Below are 27,365 nucleotides of genomic sequence, written 5' to 3' on the forward strand. Positions count from 1 at the left end.
CACACAAACATGCCTTTGAAATGTTTAGTCCTTTTTTATAAGGCTTAACTAATATGGTATTTCTTGATTATTGTTTTATATAGTAGCCCATGCTATTGATATGTTTGTATAATGTCTTTATAATTTATCATAAGAGCAAGTCCTATTTTCCTGCATGTGAAAATGTGAGATATGATTGAACGGCTCATTGATAAACTCATTGTGTAGTGGCTTACTTCTGCTCTATCGTTGTCTTTAAATGAATGTGCCTGTGTTGAATTAGGGCCTAAAAAGTTAAGTAGCCGTGGCTTCCCTGACAGTTCTGTGCCTGCTGTGACAACAATTTGTTTCCAGGTGGTTCTCCCACATACCACGTGTTATAAAAGATTGCTTTTGCCAACTTTTTATTTGTTTGGTGGGTAAAAAGGGGTTATCTGACCAGTCTAAGATATGAATACAATGTATTGTCTGGGACTGAACTTTTTCTTTTAATGTGCTTATTATTAGAAAAAGTCATTAGTGTGCTAGCTTCCTGTCTGGAAAGTGAGAATCAAAATGCTCAGAGGATTGGAGCAGCTGCGCTTTGGGCTTTGATTCACAATTACCAAAAGGTCAGTTTTTAAAATCGTTGTTGTCCCTAGGGGGCAAACACCAAGGCTGTCCGGAAGTCAGGGGACTGTCAGAAAGGAAAAAATCAGAGTCAAAGATAGTGTTGCCTTTGTGCGTTCAAACCATTAGTAAACTATCTGTCAAAGTCTTTCATGTAATCATTTCAATAGGAGGTGTCTCAGTTCCAAGTGTTTCTCTCTCGAGTGAATTCTCCCTGTGAATATAACTTGATTTGCCATATTGGTACAATGCTAGTATGAACTGTTTCTTCTAAAAGACGTGTCAAGGAAAAACTCATCTTGAAATCAGGCCGAACAATGAAGTTTTATCCAGTTGCGAGATTCGCCTTTCTCTAGGACACGTCATCACTGAACTTTGAAGTCAGCTCAGTCCTTGTAAGGCTGTGACACAGGGCCGGCCCCAGGGGAACGGCCAGCAGGTGGGACTTGCACCTGCTCTCTCTGGCCTCTGGCCTTCTCTTTGATTGCAGACGTCTCACTCCTGAGAGAAATACCTGTGTGTACCTAGTGGCTGAGTAGTGGCCAGGTGACAGTGTTAGGATAGATGGCCATCCCCAAACGGTGCTCATGCAGCTGGCCGTCCCTGGTGCGCACTGGCTGGTGTCAGCACTTGTGAGGACAGAGGCTGCTCTTGTCACTGTCACCCCTGTACCCCCAGGGCTCAGCACAGGGTTATGCACTTCGGAATCGCTCAGTAAATACTTGTTGACCAACTGACCGACTGCTAGTATTGTGTATCCTTGATCTGAAATCTGAGGTTTGAGGAAATAATGAAATACTGAAACTGAGATGGCATAGTTTAAAATAGCAAATTGAGATCAGGGGAGAAGGGGGAAAAGGGCAGGGAAGGAAGAACATGGGACAGTAGAGTAAAAATCAAGTCAGATAGGGAAGGATGTGGGCGGTGGCACAGTGGGCTGGAGCAGTGTAGAATCTCCAGCTACGTTATCCTCTTCTGTAGCGTCCTGTTTAATAGCGTAGTCAACAAGTGCAGACTTAGTATTGTGCTATCCTGGTAATTAAACACATGGGAATAAATCTAATTGATGGATTGCTCTATATTATCCTAGGCAAAAACAACTTTGAAAAATCCATCAATAAAAAGAAGAGTGGATGAAGCATATTCCACAGCAAAGAAAAGTAAGTTTTATTATTAAAGAGATTATAGTTCAACTTGGAAGCTGTTCACTGAATTCTCTGATTAATGATACATTTGGACAGTTCCCAGCAAAATGGCAGTTTTCTACACTGATGTTCTACACTGAGTTTGAGGAGCTTTTGTGCTGAGGCATTGTAAAGTGTGCCAGTACTTGGTCCATGTTTTTCATTGTAACATTTTTTAAAATAATAAAATGTTCTAATAGATGAATGTTTGAGATACAGTATTTTCTTGACGTGTCAGTGATCTTCCTCCAACTCATTTTTTTGTATCACATTTCTTTTTGCCGGTGGCCACCACTGTGCTGAAGTATGTTCTTACATGATAAGAACTAGGCCCAATTAGAACTGACCTTGAACAGAAAATGTTGATCTAACGTCAGGGAGTTGAATTACAGTCTTCCAAGAATAGATCCCATTGCCCCTGCATCCACTCGGTCCTGTGATGTGACCATGATATGAGGCAGGGTTTTCCTCTCAGAGTGCATTTTTCATTTTAAGTGATACCAGTTTTCAGTGAGCATTATTCTCTAAACCTTTTTTCCGCTAAGGTACTGAACTGTGTCTTTCCGGTACTGTTCTGTGTCTGTTGGCTATTAATTTTTATAGTGTAATTTATTTGTAAGTGGTTTGGTTTGGGGTTCCCCCCCCCTTCGGTTTGTTTCTAGCTATGACCATGAGTTTCTAGAGGCAGTGAATGTTTGAATTTATGTGGTAGGAGGGGTGGTCCGTAAAAAGAGCAAGGCATTCATTTGGGATCGTAGGTAATAGTGTCCATTATGGAGGCATATTGATTTTTGTTTATACTCTGTGGCTAAACCAGTAATAAATTCCGTAACTTCTTAATTTTTAAAATGTTTAATATTTTAAATATTAAAAAATATTCTTATAATGCTAGCACTCAAGAACTGGAATAGAACTTTGTCACAGATAATCCTATTCACGTGTGTTTGTGTGAGTGTCTACTGTTCAGTGCAGTGCTGAAGTTTAATAAATTGCTCTTCTGTGCTCTCATTTTTCTGTCTCAGCTTTCTTAAACTCAGAAGAAACTCCTCTAAATGCCTATTATTTGAAATGTCTTGAAAACCTTGTGCAGCAACTTAACTCTTCATGAGCGCTCTGAGATGCTTTGCCCCGAAGCCAGCGGCCACCGGACAGGTGAGCCAACCTTGAAGCAAGTTGTGTGTAGACCTGTCCCTGAAGACGTGCTAAGCCTCTGCATCAAAGGGCATAGAGAGTCCTGGGAACACAAACTCTTTTTTTTCTATGCAATGTGTTTTGTAAAAATCCTATTTATCAGTTATTTAATAAAATAAAATATTTTTAGCAACTGAAAATTGACTAATAATTGCTGCTTACAGGCTTTTGGCAGTCTCGTGAATATAAATTTTAGGAATGGAAAGAAGACATTGTGCTCTGATTTCCTTTTTTAAAAAAATTTTTACGTGAAATTTGGCTCATCCATACAAATCCTTATTTTTCAAAGCATACACATCAGTGAAGGAATATTTGTAGTAAGTGTGTATAATTTTGTGATTAGCTTCTTTTTGCAAATTTTAGTGATAGTAATTCCTTTCCATATGATTTATAAATGTGTTATATTTTATTATTTTCACCTTTCAACCTCTGAAATGTTGTGTAATAAAAAAGGGAGAAATAGTGTTTATGGTCATGTACCGTGGCCTGGGTTCAGATTCTGTCTCAGCTCAGAACATCATGAAGAACAGGAATGTGACAAATCTAGCAGGAACAACTCTGTCAAGACCTCCTCACATAACTCTTAACCAACATGTAGTTCTGAACTCAGAACTTACGATTGGGAGTTCCCTGGTGGTCCAGTGGTTAGGACTTGGCGCTTTCATTGCTGTGGCCCAGGTTCAGTCCCTCATCGGGGAACTAAGATCCTGCATATACATACACATACACCACACACATATATACACACTCATATTTAGGAACAAGTTTTCTAATTAAACTATGATTAACAAGAAAAAGAAAAAAAACCTTTTTTTTATTAAGTACTGTTAGCAAATTGCTATCATTAATCAAATAAGCCATGGGATGTTATTTACGCTAGAAGCATGGGGACAAAATATGTGTTAATGCTGAAATAGAAGCAGATAAATTGGTGGTTTCTGAAAGTTATTCATTAGAGATCTGAAAAATAGGTCTAGGAAGTTCAGAAGTTTCTGGATAGCCCAAATTAATTTGAAGCAATGGACATGCCAGTATTCTGAAGAATTCTAAGAGCAGGAATCTTAGGAATTGTTTCTTCCTTTTTTCCTGGTTTCTTGTACTCTATGTCATTTTCTTGGTATCACCTTGAAGCCCTCATTGATGACTGATAGAACAGATTTCGCTGTAACTTCCGTTTAAAGAGCTCTTTCTGTGTCACAGGCACTATTCTCCAAACATTTATTGTTTAATCTGTCTTTCTCTAAAATACTGCCGTTGTACCTGTGTTAGAGGTGAGTGAGTGCAGTGGCTAGGTGATCCGTTTGTGGGTGATGAAGAGGGAAGTTGAGGTTGCAGGCAGACATTGATCCTGAAGTGTCTGTATTTAGGGCCTTGAGCAGTCTGGGGGACGAGGCAGCCCCTGGTTTTGAAAACAGGAAACAAGTAGAATAATTAGCTGACCTAGTTGGAGCCTTTCCCCACTCTTCCTAAAATCTTTTTCAGAAGTGAATAGCTGGAAGTACTTTTCTTTGGTATTCTGTAAATAATGGAGTGAAAACTAGAATTTGACCATTTAATTGCAGGTCACCAGTTTTCCTTTGTAGTGTTAAATTACTACAGATGATGAGTATATTTTCCATCATTAGTCTTGTGGCTGCACCTTGTCTACCCCCATTTCCTGGGATCTGCTGCTTGACCCATGATGTTTCTTAAATTCGGCAGATTGATGAGTAAGAATAATGACTGGCATTCCTGTTCCTGCCATACGAGGTGTGACCACAGTTCTTTCGGGGAACGTGGCGAAGTGGTTAAGGGCATAGGGCTCTGGAGTCATATGGACCTGGGGCCAGCCCTGGCCTCACCCTGCACAGCTGCAGGGACCTGGGACAGCCTCCAGGCCATATCTCCCGCTGTCACTGGGGATAAGTATACCTACCTTGTAAAGTTGGGGAGAGGATTGAGTGCCCAGTCCTCTCTGTGTACCTGGTACATAGCTCATTGTCTATTAGATGTTATCAGTGATTGATTATTCTTACAGTCTCAGAAATGTATCTCTCTTTTATTAAAGCATTAACTCTTCTGTGTCCTTGCAATGCTTCTCTCCCTTTGGGGAGGGGGATGTGCTGGAAAGTGAGTTTTGTTGTCAGAACTAAGGCTCCCACATTCCAAAAAGATCATCCGTTTCTGGTGGAAGTGCACATCCACAGTCCTGAGGTCGCTAAAGGCACAGACATTGAGCAAGTCGTCTAAGTCTTGCAAAGCACTGCATAGAGGTGCTAAATACCTCTAAATACCTGGGTGACCTGATGCTTTTTCTTCTTCTAAATACCTCTTAGAGCAAGTCATCTAAGTCTTGCAAAGCACTGCGTAGAGGTGCTAAATACCTCTAAACACCTTGGTGACCTGATGCTTTTTCTTCTTCGGCTCAACAGGTTGTCTTGATTGAATGTCAGTTGGTGAAATATTGCCCTTTCTCCATTTGAATTGTGAAAATGGAAAATACAAGAAATTATAACCTTAGCAGCCGGAAGAAAATCTTAGCTTACAGAATCCATCAGTTTGGGAGCAGACCTTTTCCTCTTGCCACCTGTTGTTGGCCTGTGTGATCCAGGAAATTAGGGGAATGGATGATAAAAGGCCATTGTGAATTAGGAAACTTAGTTTTGGGGAACTTAGAGCTTATTTTTCTTAAGTCTGAAGTTATTCCTCAAGGAAATTCCTTATAAAACTCAGGTAACAAGCCTCATACATGGGCTCAGGATGTAGGGAAGACCACGCCAAGACCTGGGATTCTGAGGTTTGGCAGCGAGACACGAGGGGCTCGGCAAGATACTGTTTTAACTGTTCCCAACAACGTTCATCTTTGTGTTTCATTTGCTCCTTCTGCATTTGGGAAATCTGCTTCAGAAAAAAAAATCTGCTTTTTTTAAAAAACGGTGTTTCATAAAAGATCCATATGGTAACGTTCAATAAATTTCTTTTTAACTAATTTCACATGAAAGCCAAGAGAAATGTATGTGCTTTAATGTAGACTCCAAGGGAAAAATTCTTTCATGCATTTCTTCTTTTCCAATGACGTCTCTTTCCCTGTGGCCTTACCCGTGCCCGCAGCCGTGCCTTTGGAGCGTCTGCGTCCCATTTGGTTCATTCATCTGGGCAGCAATGCTTGGTGTTCTGGTAGCAGATTGCTTGCAGTTCTGGAAACATGACTTCCTCAGATACTCTGTTAGAACATTCTTCCCTTGGCTTACCCTGGGAAGAGACAGATTATAAAGAGGAAAACTATTTTTAATCGTTTTCTGGTGTTATTTGTAAAGATTGGATCACAAAGAATCAGTATATGGATATGATACCTCTTATTAAAAGTTACCTCTTATATCTCTTAGGAAAAGCCATGATTGCAGAGTAGAAAGTCCAAAATAATAATGGCTTCAGTGAGAGAGGAGTTTCTTTTTCTGTTTTTTGGTTTTTTCCACAGCCAGCAAGCTCCCCATCGCCACCCTGGGGTGGGGTGCAGTCCTTGGCTGACAGTGTCCTCAGGGGCTCAAGTGCCCATCCTTCTTTGATGCATTCTTCCTTCGGCAAGTTGCCACGTGGACATCTGGAAGGAAAAGAACTCCCCCAGCTGTCTATTGCCCCTTTCAGAAGGCTTCCCAAAAGAGCAGTCTAACAACTTGCCCTTAGGTCCTTGGACAGAACAGTGTGTTGACTACAACGGAAGCGAAGGGGTTGTAGTCCTTCAGCGGGGCTCACTGCACATTTAGTAACACAGGCCTCTGCCGGGCAGAAAGGAACAAGGGGTTCAGTTAGGCAACCACCAATCCCTGCCCCACTGGCCAACGTTCTAGCTGATTTAAGAGAAAAACATGATACAACTAGAAGTTAAAGTATTATGTTCCCAAATTAAAAATAAGAGGTTAGATGCTTACTGAATTTATTCGATCTGCGTTTAGACTTTGTGATTAAGTCTAGTTGCATTTAGAACTGGAGATAGTACTGTCGGAGAATAAAGTAAGATCACTTCCTGGTGTGGGTTTATTCCCATGACATGAAAGCCTTCAGTTGTCAGAACCCACTGCTTATCGTAGAGAAATATGGCTGTGAAGACAGAGTAGTTGGTCTGAGCAGATACCAGCATTCTCAGTGATAGTTTAATTAATCAAAAAATTAATTGGAAGATTAAAAAATATATGTACTTTTACCATTTATTTCAAGTATGTAAATATGTGTTCATTACCCAGTCTCTTAATAAGGGCTGAGGCCTTTTTTGAAGGTAGTTCCTTCACTGATGTTATGTTTTGGGGCATAAATCACATCTCTGGACAATTTCCAGTTTCAGTTTCTGGAAGCGGAGCAAAAACTAAGACACTTAGCGATCTAAACCTCAACCTCTTCCAGATTTTTCTTTACCATTTTATCCAAGAATTCTTCCAAATTTCTATTATTTCTGACTTTCTTTTGTAGTTAATTCACCTCACCAGATTCAATAGCAATTTGTGACTCCTTGTTTCTAATTCTTTGCAAAGCATCCAACTTAGCTCTTATAGAAATAATTATTTTTCATCTTACCGCTGTCCTTAGTATTTAACCAAATTCTATAATTACAGTAAGGAGTCCAAGCGGTACAGATGTTTTAGGAACAAGTACAGCCAGATCCTGGTCAGTATGAAACTCGCCGAGTGGAAGCCAGAGGAGCCTGTGCTGGAGGGAGGTCCACTCGCCCCTGTGCTCATGTGCTCTGGCGTTGGTTGGCCGGTATGTTTATTGGGAAAATGGAGAGAATTGTTTAAGCTTAGCAAATCCGTTCTCTGGTGGCCAATAAAGAGAGGTTATACTATGAGCTTCTAAGATTTCTTGAAACTTTGAACATCCTCTTGTTTGTTTTTGTGGCTAATCCTTGCCTGGCTCCCTGTATTAGACACAAAGAAGGCCAGAGGATAAAGGACACGGGTCCTTGTTGGACATTATTCTCAACTTACCTTGTACCTTCTTCACATTCTCTGGCTTGTTTATCCGTGCCCTTTCTTCTCCTGCCTCTTTGATTGAATTCTCTAACTTTCCTCCACCCACCTTTATGTTTCCATTTCTGCCTGCTTTAAAAGGCTAAGATCAAATGTCACGTCTCCCGTGAAGCTGTGTCAGGTTCCCCAGCTGGCAGGAAAGTCTTTACTCTTTGAGTTTCCACACCAATTTTAGTCGTTTTTTTTTTTTTTTTCTTTTCAGTTTTAAATCATTTAGTGCTTTTCACCTTGTATTATACTCACTTGCATAAAGTCATTGTTCCCACTGTCTGCTTCAAAACAGGACTTCTGACTCAGCTTGTGACTCCATGCCTCCCACAATGCCTCACAAAGCAGGTGTTCAGTTTATATTTATTTACATGAATGAATGAATGAGTGGATGAATATGGAAAATACTTTATTAACAAAAGCTACAGAATTTCATAATGTAAATTAGGCTAAAATTCTGTAGACTTTGTCAAAATGCCACTACTATAAGTAGTTTTTTATGAGAATAGATTTTTGTTAGGTTCTAAAAATAAAGAATGAAACCAAAAAGCACTGCTTAAAAACACTTTAAAATCCTTAGAATATTTTTTTAGTTTAGCAGAGTAGGAATAAAACCTCAATATTTTAGATATGATTTGAAAATATAACCAGCACTGACATGGAACAAAGATTCTAGTCTAAACTTGCAAGATCCATTGCTTACTAAGAATCTTATTTGGGCTATTCTTTTTGGGAGGCAGGATGTAGGTATCAGCTTTTTGCAAATAGAACCTTAAATTCTGAAAGTTATATAAGCTGCAACCCCAGCAGTGTGGAACAAACAGAAGAAGCCAGTTTGCATTACCCATGCTGTGTAAAAAGCACAAATCAACAGATAACCTGTCAGCTTCCTTCCAGTTCCTGTTTCTTAGTGCCCACATTTGGCAGCAGCAGGCACTGTGAGAACCTGACTAAAATAAACGTGACACCACTTTGCACAGAAAGAGAGGAGGGGCAGCAGTAAAGGCCGAAAGGAAGCTTTCAATACTTGACTTAAAATTGGGGAAAATGCTTAATCTCTTGGTACCATTGCAATAGGGAATGAAGTCTGTGATTGCATCACTTTACATTTTTCATGCATATTTCCTATCCACAGCTGATAATACACAGTTCCATTTGCAAGGTGAGGATAATACTACAGCTCCTGCACAGTGATTTTGAGTTTTGACCCAAACAGGGAAGCTTTAAGTGTACAGAGTCTGATTCAAAACTGGTAGATCCGGGCTTCGCTGGTGGCACAGTGGTTGAGAGTCCGCCTGCTGATGCAGGGAACACGGGTTCATGCCCCAGTCTGGGAAGATCCCACATGCTGCGGAGCGGCTGGGCCCATGAGCCATGGCTGCTGAGCCTGCGCGTCTGGAGCCTGTGCTCCGCAACGGGAGAGCCCACAACAGTGAGAGGCCCGCGTAAAAACAAAAGAACTGGTAGATCCAATGTATATGGCATTTGCTCTGTCTGATTTAAAGATTTGAAGTTGTCAAGGAGACGGGGGCTGGTACTAACAATGATGCTGAACCATCAGGACTGCTGGTCCCTCCTCCCAAATTCACTCCCAGGATGGAGAGCGAGAACGGTGAGCAAACCCTGGTGTCACGGGGCAGCTCTTGGAGCTGCTGTGTGTAGGGGGAGGCCGTGTCTTTGGTCATGGGCAGCAGACAGCCCCGCAGGGCTGTGTGAGGGAAAGCACACATGGGGGGTCTGTTCTCGCTCCCACCAGCCATTGCCTTGAGGGAACCAGTGCCTGCCCCTCCGTTCACATCTCTGGGCCTAGGGTGCGCATGAGCAAACTCAAGGCCACAACACAGAACCCCTGCAGTGGTGAGGGGCTGAGAAAACAGGTGGAGCTCACTGATCTCCATCAGGCCCTGCTGTGCCCTGCCGCTTCAGAGCCCCAGGCCTGGGCACTGCAGCGGAAAAGCGTCTCTTCCTAACGCTGCTTCTCACCAAGCAGGGGTTGGTTTTTGGAGTGTGGAAGTGACTGATCCATGGGTGCCCTGGACCCGCACTCTCCACCCCTTGAGCTGACGTGGGCCCTACAGATGAGCGCACCACCTTTCACTGTACTTGTCCGACATTCCCACAGGAAGTGAGCTCACTGGTCAAAATAACAAGACATTAGAGGAATACGACCGCTTCAAAAGGAAAATCACATGCTGGAAATACATTTTCCAAAGAAGCAGAAATGTTAAAACAGATGAACCAGGAATTTTAAATTAGCCAAATTTAAAGAGATAAGGAAAGAAATTAAAACTATAAGACCCAAATGAGAAAACATTTAAAATGTACAAAAAAGTATGTACAACAAATATAAAGGTTGAAAGAAAGACAACAATAGGTAGGACAAGTAGAATGGATCCAGCTGAGTTATGAATTAATGACTCAGAAAACACGATTGAGGAAATCTTTGAGAAGGAAGAAAACAACAGTAAGTAAGGAAATACAAAATAGAAATATAAAAACTAGGAGAATAGAAGTAGAAGTGCTCACATCTGGATGGCAGAAGTCTCAGAAATGGAAAAGAATAAAAAGAAAATAAGTACTTGAAGAAATGTGGCGGTAAATTTCCTAATACTAAAAAGAGAAGATAAAGTTTATCCTTAAACAGCTCATAGAAAGCCAAAGAAGAGAGGGAAGAAAAAATATATGTATACACTCATTACAGAAATCTAAGAATATCAAAGACAAAAACACCCCAAACAACCCAATAAAAATGATAATAACCCCAATCTGGAAACAACCTAAATGCCCGTCAACAAGAGAAGCTAAAAACTATTGTGCTGTATTTATGCAATGAAGTATTGCCCAGCAATAAAAACTAACAAAATACTGATAAACACAACATCGTGGATAAACGTCAGAAACGTTAAGCTGGGCAAAAGAAGCCTGACACAAAAGAGAACATACTGGTTGATTCCACTTATATGAAGTTAAATACCAGGTAGAACTAATCTCTGGTGACAGGAGTTTATAATAACGGTAGTCTTTTGGGGTGTGTTAACTGCAAAGGCACAAAGCAAGCATCTGGCTTCTGTGTCTTGATCTATAACATTTTATTCCTTGATCCAGGGTGTGGTAACACAGGTGTATGCATATGTAAAAAGCCTTAAAAGTGTACCTGTTACTATATGTATATTATACTTCAATAAGACACCTGAAAGAAAAAAAGTTTAGATAATATCAACATGATGGACATTAGTGAGGAGAAGAACAAAGCAAGTAAAAGAATGCTATATTGTTATTGAGAGGGGAATGCAGGCTCTAGAGCGCAGGCTCAGTAGTTGTGGCGCGCGGGCTTAGTTGCTCTGCGGCATGTGGGATCTTCTGGGACCAGGGATCGAACCCCTGTCCCCTGCATTGGCAGGCAGATTCTCAACCACTGCACCACCGGGGAAACCCTGAAGATGTGGCAATTTTAATACATGTATCTAGCAAAATAACCTCAAAATACTTGAACCCCAAGGTGGCAGAACTGTAAGGATAAAATGGTTACCTGGTATTGCAGAAGTAGCTTTCAACCCATGCTCTTGACTTTCAATAAGTTGGCAATAACTCAGAAAAGATATAGAAAATCTGAATAACAAAATTGATAACCTTAATCTAATGGATATATACAGAATTCTGCAACCAAGAATTAGAAAAGACACATTTTTTCCTCAGTCCATGTGAAGTATTTACAGTTGATTCAAGTATCAGGTGAAAAAGCCCCAATAAATTTCAAAGAATAGGTCCATATAGAAGGAACTCTTGCCACTGTGTAATTGAGTTAAAATTTAATAACAAAAAGACAAGGAGGATATCTTTGTGTATTTGGAAATTAAAAGACAAACTTCTAAATAACTCACAATGAAAAGAAACCCCAATGGAAAGTTACTGAATGATAATGAAAACTACACAAAAAGACCTGTGAGATGCAGCAAAAGTGAAAGTTCTCTCACTTTTTTAATCCTTGAGAAATTTTTAGCTTTAAATCTGTCTAAAAGAAGGCCTCAAAATGAATAAGCCATGTGTATATCTTAAGAATTAGAAAAATAATGACAGAATAAACCTAAATTAAGTTGAAGAGATAGTAAAAAGAGCAGAAGTTAATGAAATAGAATCAAAGGTATTACAATGTAGAAAATCAACAAAGCAAAAACTGGATCTTTGAAAAGAAACAGTAGACAAATTTCTGCCATAAATGATCAACTGAAAGAGCAGAAGAACACAAATGCTATAATGAATATAAAGGGGGACATAAGTACAGATAAAGTAGAATAAAGAGTTACTACTGGAATATGATCAACAATTCTATGCTAGCAAATTTGAAAGCATAAATGGACAAATTCTTGGAAAAATATTTACTAGAATTGACCTGAAAAATAATAGACTTTAGGAGCCCTATAGCTATTAAAGAAACTGAAGTAGTGATTATCATCTTCCCACAAAGAAAACACCAGACAAATGGTTTTATAGGCAAGTTTTAATAAACATTCCAAGGACAATCCCAATTTTATTCAAACTCTTAGCAAGAGTTATAGGAAAAGAAGGAAGAATACCAATTCATTCTAAAAAGCCAGTATAACTATGCTACCAAAACCAAACCAGAACAGTATGAGAATGGAAAAGTATAGGCCACTTATCTCATGAACAGAGACAAAAATCCTAAACAATGTTACTAGCAAATCAAGTAGACATTGTATATAAAAAAAGAAAAATATCTATATGTTTCTCTTAGTACATGTAGAAAAAGTACTTGATAGTATTCTAATTAATGTCAAAATCTCTTAGTGAATCAGAAGTAGAAGGCAATACCTTAAACAATAAAGAGTATGTTTAAAAACCAGAGCACCAGCATTCTAAATGTGGAAACAGTAGAAGTACAGTTGGCCTGCCATATCTGCAGTTCTGCATTCTCGGATTCAACCAACTGCGGATCAAAAATATTAGGAAAAAGAATTCCAGAAAATTCCAAAAGCAGAACTTGATTTGCTACACACCAGCAACTAATTACATTGTATTTACAGTTATTTACATAGCATTAGATGTCATAAGTAATCCAGAGATGATTTAAATTGTGAGGGAGTATGTCCATATGTAAATACTAAGCCATTTTATATGAGACTTGTGTATCTGTGGATTTTTGGTATCCGTGTGGGTCCTGTAACCAATACCCTGTGGATATCGAGGGATGACTGTATTTATTCCCTTACAATTAAAAAATGCCACAAGGAGGCTTGCTATTATCACTTCTACTGAAATTTTATTGGAAGTTCTATGCAGTGTAATGAGGTTAAAAAAATACTGACTGGGCTTCCCTGGTGGCGCAGTGGTTGAGAGTCCGCCTGCCGATGCAGGGGACACGGGTTCGTGCCCCGGTCCGGGAAGATCCCACATACCGCGGAGCGGCTGGGCCCGTGAGCCATGGCCGCTGAGCCTGCACGTCCAGAGCCTGTGCTCCGCAATGGGAGAGGCCACAACAGTGAGAGGCCCGCGTACCGCAAAAAAAAAAAAAAAAAATACTGACTGGAATCATAAAGATTAGGAAGGAGAAATAAAAGTATCATTATTTGCAGATGATATAATCACATTAAAAAGTCAAAACAATTTTAAATAAATTATTTTAGGAGTTGGGAGTTTAGCAAGGTGGCTGGATTCAAAAGCAGTTGCATTTTTTACATCACAAGCAACTAAAAACACATTTAATAAGAAGCCATCATTAACAATAGTTATGGAGCATATAATGTACTGAGTAGTAAATCTAGCTAAACATGCACTATCTCTACAGGGAAAATTAGAAATGTTTATTAAGTCATAATTATAAACACATAAAAATGAGCGATACCATGTGAATAGACAGGGAGACTTATGCGGCAGACTGTGTTTTCCAAAGATAGCCACAGCAGTATTTACTATCCCATCTACTTTCTTAGAAAGTGACTGGTATTTCTCCCTCCAGAAATGGGTTTATGATTCTAGGCTGGAAGTGATACTACATAACTTCCCAGGTTAGACCGTGAAAGGTGATACAGCTTCCTCTTGGTTCTCCGGGAACCAAGCCACTGTGCTGTGAGAAAGCCAGGCAGCCACATGGAGAGGCCATAAGTGGATGTTCTGAATGACAGCCACAGCTGAGTTTCCAGCAGACAGCTGGCTTCAACAGCCAGACATGTGAATGAAGGAGCCTTCAGACGAGTCCTGCTGTGAGCTACTGAGTCCCCTTCAGTCTTTCCATCTTCCCACCTGAGGCCAGATGTCACGGTAGGTGAAGAACCGTCTCTGCTGTGCTTCCTCGGAATCCTGACCCACGTATTTCTGACCAACAAAATGGTGGTGGTTTTATATCATTAAATGTCAGTTCTTCTCAAATTAACGGGTAGATTTAATACAATTCCACCCAAAATTTCAACAAGGTATTCCTGGTAGAATTTGATGAGATTATGCTGAAGTCTACATGAAACAATAATGAGATAGCCAGGACATTTTTGAAGAACGATAGCAGGAGGAGGGGATTTACCTTACCAAGCAGCAGGATTTCTTATGAAATTATGGTAATTAAAACTGTCTGACATGGTGCAGAGATAAGCAAAACATGTTTGGTATATGACCAAAGTGGCATGACAGATAATGGAGAAGGGAGAGACAATTTGATTAATAGGAGAAGAGAAAATGTTGTCCATATGGGAAAAGATGAAGTTGTATTCCTTCTTCACAACATATGTAAAAATCAATTCCAAATGATTAAGGACTAATATGTAAAAGCCAAAGCATGAACATGGTTAGGAAAAATTGTTTTTGACTAAATTTTAAAAAGCATTGAATATAATGATAAGATTGATAAATTTTAATATATAAAAATTAAGAACTTTAAGGAAAGAACTACAAAACAACCAGAAAATAAGTGACAAAATGACAATAAGTACATGCTTATCAATAATCGTTTTAAAGGTAAATCGTTTTACCTTTAAAATCGTTTTAAAGGTAACTCTACAATTAAAAGATGTAGAGTGACTGAATGAATAATAACAAACAAACAAGAACAAGACCCATATATATGCTGCCTACAAGAGACACACTTTAGAGCTAGAGATACACACAGATGAAAATGAAAGGATGGAGAAAGATATTCCATGCAAATGGAAATGAAAAGAAAACTGGGGTAGCAATACTCCTATCAAACAAAATAGACTTTAAAACAAAGTCTATGACAAAAGACAAAGCAGGGCATTACATAATGATAAAGGAGTCAATGCAAGAAGAAGATATATAATGTTCATAAACACATGCACCTAACATAGGAGCATCTAAATATATAAAGCAAATATTAACAGACATAAAGGGAGAGATTGGTAGTAATACATTAATAATAGGGGACTTTAATACCCTACTTACATCAATGAATGTTGATAGATCAGACAGAAAATCAATAAGGAAAGAGTGGCCTTAAATGACACGTTAGACCATTTAGAATTCACAGATAGTTACAGAACATTCCATACAAAAACAATACACATTCTTTTCAAGTGCACATGGAACTTTCCCCAGGTCACATGGTAGGCCACAAAAGAAGTCTCAATAAATTTGAGAAAGTTGAAATTATATCAAGTATCATTTTCTGACCACAAGGTATGAAACTAGAAATCAATTACAAGAAGAACACTGGAGTAAAACACAAACATGTGGAGACTAACCAACATGCTACTAAAAATCCAATGGGTCAACAAAGAAATCAAAGAGAAAAATTTTTAAATACCTTGAGACAAATGAAAATACAAGCGTAACTTTCCAAAATCTATGGGACAGAGCAAAAGCAATTCTAAAAGGAAGGTTTATAGTGATACAAGCCTACTCAAGAAACAAGAAAAATCCCAAATAAACAACCTAAATTTCCACCTAAGGGAATTAGAAAAAGAAGAACAAACAGAGCCCAAAGTTAGCAGAAGGAAGGAAAGAAAGAAAGTAGAAATAAATGAGAGACCACCACCACCACCATCAATAATAATAGAAAAGGTCAATGAAAAGATCTGTTTAAAAGATAAACCAAATTGATAAACCTTAACTCAGACTCATCAAGAAAAAAAGAGACAGGGGCCCAAATAAATAAAACTAGAAATGAAAGAGAAGTTACAACCGGTGTCACAGAAATACAATCTTAAGAATACTATGAACAGTTACATGCCAATAAATTGAACAACCTAGAAGAAATGAATAAATTCCTAGAAACATATAATCTTCCAAGACTGAATCAGGAAGAAATAGAAAATCTAAACAGACCAATTACTAGCAATGAAATTGAATCATTAATCAAAAAACTTTCCATAAACGAAAGACCAGGATCAGATGGCTTCACAGGGGGAGTCTACCAAACATTTAAAGAAGAGTTAATACCTAGCCTTCTCAAACTATTCCAAAACATTGAAAAGGAGGGAACATTTCCAGACTCATTCTATATAAGACCGGCATAACCGTGAAACCAAAACGGGACAAAGACACTACAAAGGAAGAAAATTACAGGCAATATCCCTGATGAACATAGATGTGAAAATCTTCAACACAATATTAGCAAACCAAATTCAGCAATACATTAAAAGGATCGTACATTGTGATCAAGTGAGATTTATTCCAGGGATGCAATGATGGTTTAGTATCTGCAAATCAATCAACATGATACAACACATTAACGAAAAGAAGGATTAAAAAAATGACATGATCATCTTAATAGATGCAGAAGAAGCTTTTGGCAAAATCCAGCATCCGTTCATGATAAAAACTCAACAAAGGTAGTATAGAGGGAACATCGTTTGCATGTGGATATCTAGTTTTCCCAACCTCCTTTGCTGAAAGCAATATTGATTCTGGTGGTTATAGGAGGCATGACTCAAACTTTGCTGATCATGTACCCCTTCCCCTTCTCCACATGGGCTGCCCAGGATTTTGGGGTGAGATTTGATGTGTGCACTGAGAGTGGAAGTTTTTCTTATTCTTTTAAACTGTCAACTGTAAAAGTAGTCACTTGGAGCTTTTTATTTCATTGATTTTGTAGAATCGATCCCTCAGTTTACGTTTCAAGCTATATAATGTTGTATGATGGGTTTTTAAAAGTTCATGTCACAAATGCACAGAACGAAACTTGATAATACACATTCATATGTTTTGCAAGTCTGTTTGGTATACTATTCAACTTAAGACTGCTCTATCTCTTATTCTGGTTATGTATGAATAACATAGGAGAAAAGCGTTATTTGATGCAGGACTTGGAAACAAACTGAGAAATAAATTGGTAGAACAAGAAAAATGGAAACTGTATGCTTCTTAAAGAAGGGCTCTAATTGCCAACATTTTTTAATTGAAAAGTTTAAAAATGCCTTTAACCTATTGCCGTAATTTAGAAAGAACCTCTCAGATTTCGCTGTCATGAAAGCATACCTGGATTTCTGAGCATCATTATCTAAAATCTCAAAAAAGAAAAATGCTATGTACTAGGCCACTGTACATTTCCCCCGGTGTAGACTTGTCTTAACTCACATTTATCCAACACTTACTATGTTCCAGGCCTGGATACCCTGATATGAAACACAGAGCTTCTGGTTAAGCAGCTCCCAGCCCTCAGGGCAGAGACAAACATATACACACGTGAACTGCCAGGTGACATGACCAAATAAGAGCACGGTGCTCCTAGAGTCCAGCCGATGAGGCAGCTAACTTCACCTGCCCCAGACCACTGGTGCTGAAGATGGCACTTATAGTCAGTGCTGATCTCGTGGGGCATCTTAAAACTAGCTCAGCTCATGGCTGCCTTCTGGTTACTTCTGAAATTAGAAAAGTAGTATAATTTGAACTCGTATTCAGACACAATCCACAAAAGTCCTAAAAGTACTTCAATCCCAAAGGAGAGGTTTGCTCTGGATGGACTTGGAAATATGTGGATTTGACCCCCAGTATCCTCTAGGGCAGGAGAAAGTAGAGCTCTGCCTTGCACAACACAACACAACACAACACACACACACACACACACACACACACACACACATCATGGGCATATATATTAGAGTTTGGAGAAGATACCTAGAAACAGAGAGAGAGTGACACCAAGCAACACAAACATCTTCCAATTGACTACTGAACACCCCGTTCAGGCTCCAGCGTTGCTTGGGCTTGGATGCCCTGTGCTGGGCGGGGCTGTGTTGCTGTGCCAAAGCTACCCCACGGGGCTCGGGCTCCAAGGCCACGGGCAGGGCTGCCCTGATCTCGGGTCCTGTCACCTTGCTCTGCGCGGTGCTCCACCCACCTCCAGCCTGAACGTCCACTGGCTCCCACACATGGGTATTTCTGACTATACAGTGATCCTTCACCTAATTTTACATTTGGATGCCAAACAGTGGTCACCAGCCTCACTCCCTGAAGCATGTGAATTACGTGCTATCGTTCTCCAATCTAGTGAAGTTAAAGGTCTGTCTCCTCTCTGCTTAGAGCTGATACGAGCACAGATCAGTTTAATACACTTGTTAAATTGAAAAGAAAACAACTGCTAGTCTGCTTTTATTCCATACTTAGAGAATCGTGTATCCCAAGTTCTCGGGCAACAGCCACTAATTTCCTTCCGTCTGCTCGATTAGTAGGTACGACATTTCATATATCTGAATTCAGTATGTGTGCGTGTGTCTTGGGGACCCCTAATATTCTCCTTCTAGCATCTTAAGATGGCTAAACTTTTCTTATTTAGTCTTCAGACCTCCTTCTTATTTAGCACACCTTGTTGGTGCTCTATTTTATAGAATAGAAATGTTATTATTTATTGTTAGCTATAGGATGATCACTAAGTTGAAAACACTTGTGGCAAGGACTTATGTTTCACTTTTACCTCTACTCAGTGATGAGCTAGTTCTCACTTCTGAGAATTTGAACCCAGAATAAAATCTGTCTTCTGATCTTTCAAGGACCCTTTAGAAATGTAAGGTTTAGGGTTTGATTGGTGTTATTTTTGCTTTAGTTTTACTATAAACATTCTTCAGCTCTTTCTCCTGTGTACTTTCCCCAAGATGTCATATCACCCCTCTAACTTCAGTTATTACCTCTGCTGGGAAGACCCTGGCTCTGCTTGTAAACCCTCGTCTCACTCTTACTGTTCCTTCTCACTATCCATATGCCTCCCTATCGGCCTGATTTCTCAGGTCCTTTTAGATCTAAGTGGCCGCCTGTCCAAGAGGAATTAAAGTTTCCTCCACATTCCATGCACTACATTGTGGAATCATCCGGTGGTTAACAGTTCCTCTTTGTCACTGTAACTGCAGTTTGTTCAAGCTGACATGACAGCAGTCACACAACCAAGGATATTGACAGTCTCGGCAGGACATGTGCAGACCGCAGAGGATCGTGAAAGGTCATATGGGGAAATTTTTGGTGTTCTTATACAAAAAATTTTATAAGTATGGTAATTAAGGAATAATAAAGAGATAAATGATTGGCTTTGAAAAAGAATAAAATATCCTACTAGAAGCTCATGTTTATCTCTTCTAAAAATGTTTCCAAATTTTCAACAGACTACAGTTTTGCTCTTTCATATCCACTGACCTTGTCAAAATTACAGCATAACTGAGTGTGCTTTGTGATGGCTCCACCTACAACACTCTCAGAAGTGGTCCCTTCTTTACTTTCCACTCCCGCTTCCTCTTCAAGGGCCTTAGATCATTAGATTCAGAAAACTGACCTGACCTCATTCTGCTGGTGGCTAAAATAAAAGGCGCCTCAGTGCCCAATTGTGTCATCAGATCTATAATGTTGCTAGTATATTCATAGCTGTCCAAAATACTATAGGGAATGAGATCTAGAAACCAAGCTGATGGGGGTAGATAGGCTTGTGCTTGGCCACTCAGCTGTCACTGCTTCTAGACCCTTTCGGTGGACAGAGCCAGAAAACTTATTTTTAAATTTCATGAGTTTACACTGATAACTTTAATATTAACTTAGGAACACAGAGTTCTTCTCCTTTTCCCATTCCATATTTGTATATCTCTTTTTCACAGTGAGAACCCTGGTTCCCTACAACATCAGAATGAATATATCTACTCAGTTCCTCTATCCTCCAACCCCAGCAAAATAGTTTCAGAATCACTACATGAGTGATACCACCAGCAACAAGTTGGTCCTACTTTACTGCTTAGTAAAGTTCAAATATTTTGGGGTTTTTTTTGCAACTGAAATTATTTTGTGTTTAGAATATAGCCTTAGTATTAAAGTTTATAGTCAGAGAACTGAGTTCCAAAGTGGCTGGAATTAATTCTTCTTCTTCTGTGTGGTTATATATTAGAAGTACACTTAGGTTAATTTTTTTGTAGTCAATTTTAGTTTGATTTTTTAATCCTTTCATTTAATTGTTTTCTTTGGAATATGTAAAACATACATAACTCAAAAGTCAAAATCATATAAAGAGGAAGAGCCAGAGAGGTCTCGTTCCTATCCATTTGCCTCCAGCTGCTTCCCACCAACCCTACATATAACTGTCATCCCTGGTTTATAACTTATCCCTTCTGTATTTCTTTTTGCAGTATATATATATATATATATATATATATATATATATATATATAAAATTATTCCTTCTTTCTTACAGAAAGGACAGCATGCTGTACACACTCTTTTGTACTTTTTTTTCATTTAAAATGTATCCTGGAAGTCACTCTGCATGAGTTCAGAGGGCTCTTCCTCATTCTTGGTACTCCAGTATATAGATGTACCATACTTGATTCAACCAGTTTCTCATGAATGAGTATCAAGTTGTTCCCAATGTTTTGCTATTATGAATAATGCCACAATTATTAAAAAGCTGTTCCTATGTTGTTTTGTACTTGTAGAGGTGTCTGTTCAGAGCAAACTCCTAGAAGTAGAATTTCCAGATCAAAGCGTAAATGCAGACACAGTTTGTTGGCTCCTTCTAAATTCCTTTGTTGGGGTACCGCCTTGTCCTCCGCCCCACCCCACCGGTCCCAGGAGTGTATGTGAGGCCTTTCTCCCCAGAGCTGCTGTAGGAGATGCCTAACTTCTGGCCCACATTCCCCCAGCTCCCCTGAGTCCTGTAGCTGCGATAGACAGTTTCCAGGTCACTGACAGCTGCCCACTTCCAGCACCTGTGTCTCTCTCCTCATCCTGAGGGAGAAGCAGTTCACTAAACCCAGAGGGGAGGCCCGTTTCAATGTAAAAGCACAGAGGTTGAAAGAGAATGCTTTGTTTGAAGAACAGCTTGAAATTAACTGCTATGAATGTGACTGGAGTGTGTAATTTGGAAATTCATAAAGATCCATTGTGGACAAATTGTGAACGACACCGTACGCCATTTGCAGAGCACAGACTCAAATGAGAGTGTCTGCTCTGTGTGGGACCTGTGTTCAGAGTCCCGTGGTCTAAATAAACTGCTTTCAATGCATTTTTATCTCTCTCAAATTGACTTTAACAATGACTTTCTCTTCCTAAGAATCAAGCACATTCATATACTTTTTTGTGCTCACCTATTTTCATTCAGAACATATTCAGGTCAATCAATACTTATTGAAGAGTTTGTCCATATTTTCGTGGATTGTTTTACTGTAGTAGCTTATACAAGGTTTGACTGCAGCACTTATTAATCCATTCAATAAATAATCATTCATTGCCTTTTTCATTTAAAACGTTCTTGTCTGATAATAATAATACGTTTTCATATGAAATATGTAAAATAAAGAGGTTCATGAATAAAAATATAAAGATTGCCTTTAAGGCACCAACCCATATAACCACTGCCATTTACACTGTGGTATCATTTTCATTTATTTAATCCCCCAATAAAGTAATTCCCTAGTGACAGGAACAATGGCACATTCATTAAAAAAATAATTCCTCCTTTATCAAATGAAACCATGCTCATATGGTAGAGAAAAAAGAAAATATCACTCCTGTTCTCCCTCCTACTCTATTCTTTCTAAGCATAAAGGAAGAAAATTAGACCCTTGCCACTGTTTTACAACCTGGTGTGGCGTCTTCTTTCACCTGTTAGTATTACCTAAGCTCCTGTATGCTGCCTAGATAATTCCCCTACTTACCTTAAAGTTATGGGGAAGAGGGAACTGCAATGTTTAGTATTTCCTATGCTACTTTATATCTATATCACAGTCTGTTAGAGGGGGGAAAATCACAGGCAGTGCATGAATTGTAACTGTCAAAAACCCAAGTTAAATACCCTTTTTAAAAAAAATTTTATATTATTTGTTTTTTTATACAGCAGGTTCTTATTAGTCATCAGTTTTATACACATCAGTGTATACATGTCAATCCCAACCGCCTAACTCATCACACCACCACCACCACCCCGCTGCTTTTCCCCTTTGGTGTCCATATGTTTGTTCTATGCATCTATGTCTCAATTTCTGCCCTGCAAACCAGTTCATCTGTACCATTTTTCTAGATTCCACATATATGCTTTAATATACAATATTTGGTTTTCTTTTTCTGACTTACTTCACTCTGTATGACAGTCTCTAGATCCATCCACGCCTCTACAAATGACCCAATTTCGTTCCTTTTTATGGCTGAGTAATATTCCACTGCATATATATACCACATCTTCTTTATCCATTCATCTGCCGATGGGCATTTAGGTTGCTTCCATGACCTGGACATTGTAAATAGTGCTGCAATGAACATTGAGGTGCTTGTGTTTTTTTGAATTATGGTTTTCTCTGGGTAAATGCCCAGTGATGGGATTGCTGGGTCATATGGTAATTCTATTTTTAGTTTTTTAAGGAACCTCCATATGTTCTCTATAGTGGTTGTATCAATTTACATTCCCACCAACAGTGCAAGAGGGTTCCCTTTTCTCCACACCCTCTCCAGCATTTGTTGTTTGTAGATTTTGTGGTGATGCCCATTCTAACTGGTGTGAGGTGAAACCTCATTGTAGTTTTGATTTGTATTTCTCTAATAATTAGTGATGTTGAGCAGTTTTTCATGTGCTTCTTGGCCATCTGTATATCTTCTTTGGAGAAATGTCTATTTAGGTCTTCTGCCCTTTTTGCATTGGGTGGTTTGTTTTTTTAATATTGAACTTCATGAGCTGTGTATATATTTTGGAGATTAATCCTTTGTCTGTTGATTCACTTCCAAATATTTTCTCCCATTCTGAGGGTTGTCTTTTCATCTTGTTTATGGTTTCCTTTGCTGTGCAAAAGCTTTTTAAGTTTCATTAGGTCCCATTTGTTTATTTTTGTTTTTATTTCCATTACTCTAGGAGGTGGATCAAAAAAGATCTTGCTGTGATTTATGTCAAAGAGTGTCCTTCCTATGTTTTCCTCTAAGAGTTTTATAGTGTCTGGTCTTACATTTAGGTCTCTAATCCATTGTGAGTTATTTTTGTGTATGGTGTTAGGGAGTGTTCTAATATCATACTTTTCCATGTAGCTGTCCAGTTTTTCCAGCACCACTTATTGAAGAGACTGTCTTTTCTCCATTGTATATCCTTGCCTCCTTTGTCATAGATTAGTTGACCATAGGTGCATGGGTTTATCTCTGGGCTTTCTATTCTGTGCCATTGATCTATACTTCTGTTTTTGTGCCAGTACCATATTTTCTTGATTACTGTAGCTTTGTCATATAGTCTGAAGTCAGGGAGTCTGATTCCTCCAGCTCCTTTTTTTTCCCCTCAAGACTGCTTTGGCTATTCAGGGTCTTTTGTGTCTCCATACAAATTTTAAGATTTTTTGTTCTAGTTCTGTAAAAAATGCCATTGGTAATTTGATAGGGATTGCATTGAATCTGTAGATTGCTTTGGGTAGTATAGTCATTTTCACAATATTGATTCTTCCACTCCAAGAACATGGTATATCTCTCCATCTGTTTGTATCTTCTTTAATTTCTTTCATCAGTGTCTTATAGTTTTCTGCCTACAGGTCTTTTGTCTCCCTAGGTAGGTTTATTCCTAGGTATTTTATTCTTTTTGTTGCAATGGTAAATGGGAGTGTTTTCTTGATTTCACTTTCAGATTTTTCATCGTTAGTGTATAGGAATGCAAGAGATTTCTGTGCATTAATTTTGTATCCTGCAACTTTACCAAATTCATAGATTAGCTCTAGTAGTTTTCTGGTGTCATCTTTAGGATTCTCTATGCATAGTATCATGTCCTCTGCAAACAGTGACAATTTCACTTCTCTTCCAATTTCTATTCCTTTTTTTTCTTTTTCTTGTCTGATTGCCATGGCTAGGACTTCCAAAACTATGTTGAATAATAGTGGTGAGAGTGGACATCTTTGTCTTGCTCCTGATCTTAGAGGAAATGCTTTCAGTTTTTCACTATTGAGAATGATGTTTGCTGTGGGTTTGTCCTATGTGACCTTTATTATGTTGAGGTAGGTTCCCTCTATGCCCACTTTCTGGAGAGTTTTTATCATAAATTGGTGTTGAATTCTGTCAAAAGCTTTTTCTGCATCTATTGAGATGATCATATGGTTTTTATTCTTCAATTTGTTAATATGGTGTATCACATTGATTGATTTGCGTATATTGAAGAATCCTTTCATCCCTGGGATAAATCCCACTTGATCATGGTGTATGATCTTTTAATGTGTTGATGGATTCTGTTTGCTAGTATTTTGCTGAGGATTTTTGCACCTATATTCATCAGTGATACTGGTGTGTAATTTTCTTTTTTTGTAGTATCTTTGTCTGGCTTTGGTATCAGGGTGATGGTGGCCTCATGGAGTGAGTTTGGGACTATTCCTTCCTCTGCAATTTTTTGGAAGACTTTGAGAAGGATGAGTTTTAGCTCTTCTCTAAATGTTTGATAGAATTCACCTGTGAAGGCATCTAGTCCTGGATATTTGTTTGTTGGACGATTTCTAATCACAATTTCAATTTCCTTACTTGTGATTGGCCTGTTGATGTTTTCTATTTCTGCCTGGTTCAGTCTTTGGAAGCCTATACATTTCTAAGAATTTGTCCACTTCTTCCAGGTTGTCCATTTTATTAGCATAGAGTTGCTTGTAGTAGTCTGTTAGGATGCTTCCTATTTCTGTGGTGTCTGTTGCAACTTCTTTTTCATTTCTGCTTTCATTGATTTGAGTCCTCTCCTTGTTTTTTATGATGAGTCTGGATAATGGTTTATCAATTTTGTTTATCTTCTCAAAGAACCAGATTTTAGTTTTATTCATCTTTGCTATTGTTTTCTTCGTTTCTATTTCATTTATTTCTGCTTTGATCTTTCTGATTTCCCTCCTTTTAGTAACTTTGAGTTTTGTTTGTTCTTCTTTCTCTACTTCTTTGAGGTTTAAGGTTAGATTGTTTATTTGAGATGTTTGTTGTTTCTTGAGGTAGGATTGTATTGCTATAAACTTCCCTCTTAGAGCTGCTTTTGCTGCATCTGATAGGTTTTGGATTGTCGTGTTTTCATTGTCATTTGTGTCTAGGTATTTTTTGATTTCCTCTTTGATTTCTTCAGTGATCTCTTGGTTATTTTGTAATGTATTGTCTTTCCTCACTGTGTTTGTGTTCTGTACGTTTTTTCCCCTGTAATTGATTTCTAATTTCATAGCGTTTTGGTCAGAAAAGATGCTTGATTTGATTTCAATTTTCTTAAATTTACTGAGGTTTGATTTGTGACCCAAGATGTGATCTATCCTGTAGAATGTTCCGTGCGTACTTGAGAAGAAAGTGTAAGCTGCTGTTTTTGGATCAAATGTCCTATAAATATCAATTAAATCTATCTGGTCTATTGTGTCATTTAAAGCTTGTGTTTCCTTATTAATTTTCTGTTTGGATGATCTGTCCATTAGTGTAAGTGAGGTGTTAAAGTCCCCCACTATTATTGTGTTACTGTCGATTTCCTCTTTTAGTGCTGTTAGCAGTTGCCTTATGTATTGAGGTGCTCCTATGTCGGGTGCATATATATTTATAATTGTTATATCTTCTTCTTGGATTGATCCCTTGATCATTGTGCAGTGTCCTTCCTTGTCTCTTGTAACATTCTTTATTTTAAAGTCTATTTTATCTGATATGAGTATTGCTACTCCAGCTTTCTTTTGATTTCCATTTGCATGGAACATCTTTTTCCATCCCCTCACTTTCAGTCTATATGTGTCCCTAGGTTTGAAGTGGGTCTCTTGTAGACAGCCTATATATGTGTCTTGTTTTTATATCCATTCAGCAAGCCTGTGTCTTTTGGTTGGAGCATTTAATCCATTCACATTTAAGGTAATTATTGATATGTATGTTCCTATGACCATTTTCTTAATTGTTTTGGGTTTGTTTTTCTAGGTCCTTTTCTTCTCTTGTGTTTCCCACTTAGAGAAGTTCTTTTAGCATTTGTTATAGAGCTGGTTTGGTGGTGCTGAATTCTCTTAGCTTTTGCTTGTCTGTAATGCTTCTGATTTCTGCATTGAATCTGAATGAGATTGGTAGAGTAATCCTTGCTTGGTAGAGTAATCTTGGCTGTAGGTTCTTCCCTTTCATCACTTTAAATATGTCCTGCCACTCCCTTCTGGCTTGTAGAGTTTCTGCTGAGAAATCAGCTGTTAACCTTATGGGAGTTCCCTTGTATGTTATTTGTCATTTTTCCCTTGCTGCTTTCAATAATTTTTCTTTGTCTTTAATTTTTGCCAGTTTGATTACTATGTGTCTTAGCATGTTTCCTCTTGGGTTTATCCTGTATGGGACTCTCTGTGCTTCCTGTACTTGGCTGGCTATTTCCTTTCCCATGTTAGGAAAGTTTTCAACTATAATCTCTTCAAATATTTTCTTGAGTCCTTTCTCTCTCTCTCCTCCTCCTCCTTCTGGGACCCCTATAATGTGAATGTTGTTGCATTTAATGTTGTCCCAGTGGTCTCTTAGGCTGTCTTCATTTCTTTTCATTCTTTTTTCTTTAGTCTGTTCCACTGCAGTGAATTCCACCATTCTGTCTTCCAGGTCACTTATCCGTTCTTCTGCCTCAGTTATTCTGCTATTGATTCCTTCTAGTGTATTTTTTATTTCAGTCATTGTATTGTTCATCTCTGTTTGTTTGTTCTTTAATTCTTCTAGGTCTTTGTTAAACATTTCTTGCATCTTCTCGATCTTTGTCTCCATTCTATTTCCTAGGTCCTGGATCATCTTCACTATCGTTATTCTGAATTCTCTTTCTGGAAAGTTGCGTATCTCCACTTCATTTAGTTGTTTTTCTGGGGTTTTATCTTGTTCCTTCATCTGGTACATAGCCCTCTGCCTTTTCATCTCGTCTATCTTTCTATGAATGTGGTTTTTGTTCCAGAGGCTGCAGGATTGTTGTTCTTCTTGCTTCTGCTGTCTGCCCTCTGGTAAATGAGGCTATCTAAGAGGCTTGTGCAAGCTTCCTGATGGGAGGGACTGGTTGTGGATAGAACTAGGTGTTTCTCTGCTGGGCAGAGCT

The 27,365-nt window shown here is 38.7% G+C and overlaps 1 protein-coding gene across 1 annotated transcript in view; it reads left to right on the forward strand.

Annotated features, from left to right (window-relative positions):
- The window catches only part of RTTN (rotatin), a 138,450-nt gene extending 135,072 nt beyond the window's left edge, over positions 1-3,378 (forward strand). Inside the window, exons 47-49 of the mRNA XM_065889552.1 lie at positions 487-590; positions 1,679-1,748; positions 2,795-3,378. Coding sequence (XP_065745624.1) covers positions 487-590; positions 1,679-1,748; positions 2,795-2,880 — 260 coding nt within the window. The 3' untranslated portion in view covers positions 2,881-3,378. The remainder of the gene's footprint in view (positions 1-486; positions 591-1,678; positions 1,749-2,794) is intronic.
- The last annotated feature ends 23,987 nt before the right edge of the window (positions 3,379-27,365 follow it).

This window comes from Phocoena phocoena, chromosome 13 (genome assembly GCF_963924675.1).
Source record: "Phocoena phocoena chromosome 13, mPhoPho1.1, whole genome shotgun sequence".
NCBI lineage: Eukaryota > Metazoa > Chordata > Mammalia > Artiodactyla > Phocoenidae > Phocoena > Phocoena phocoena.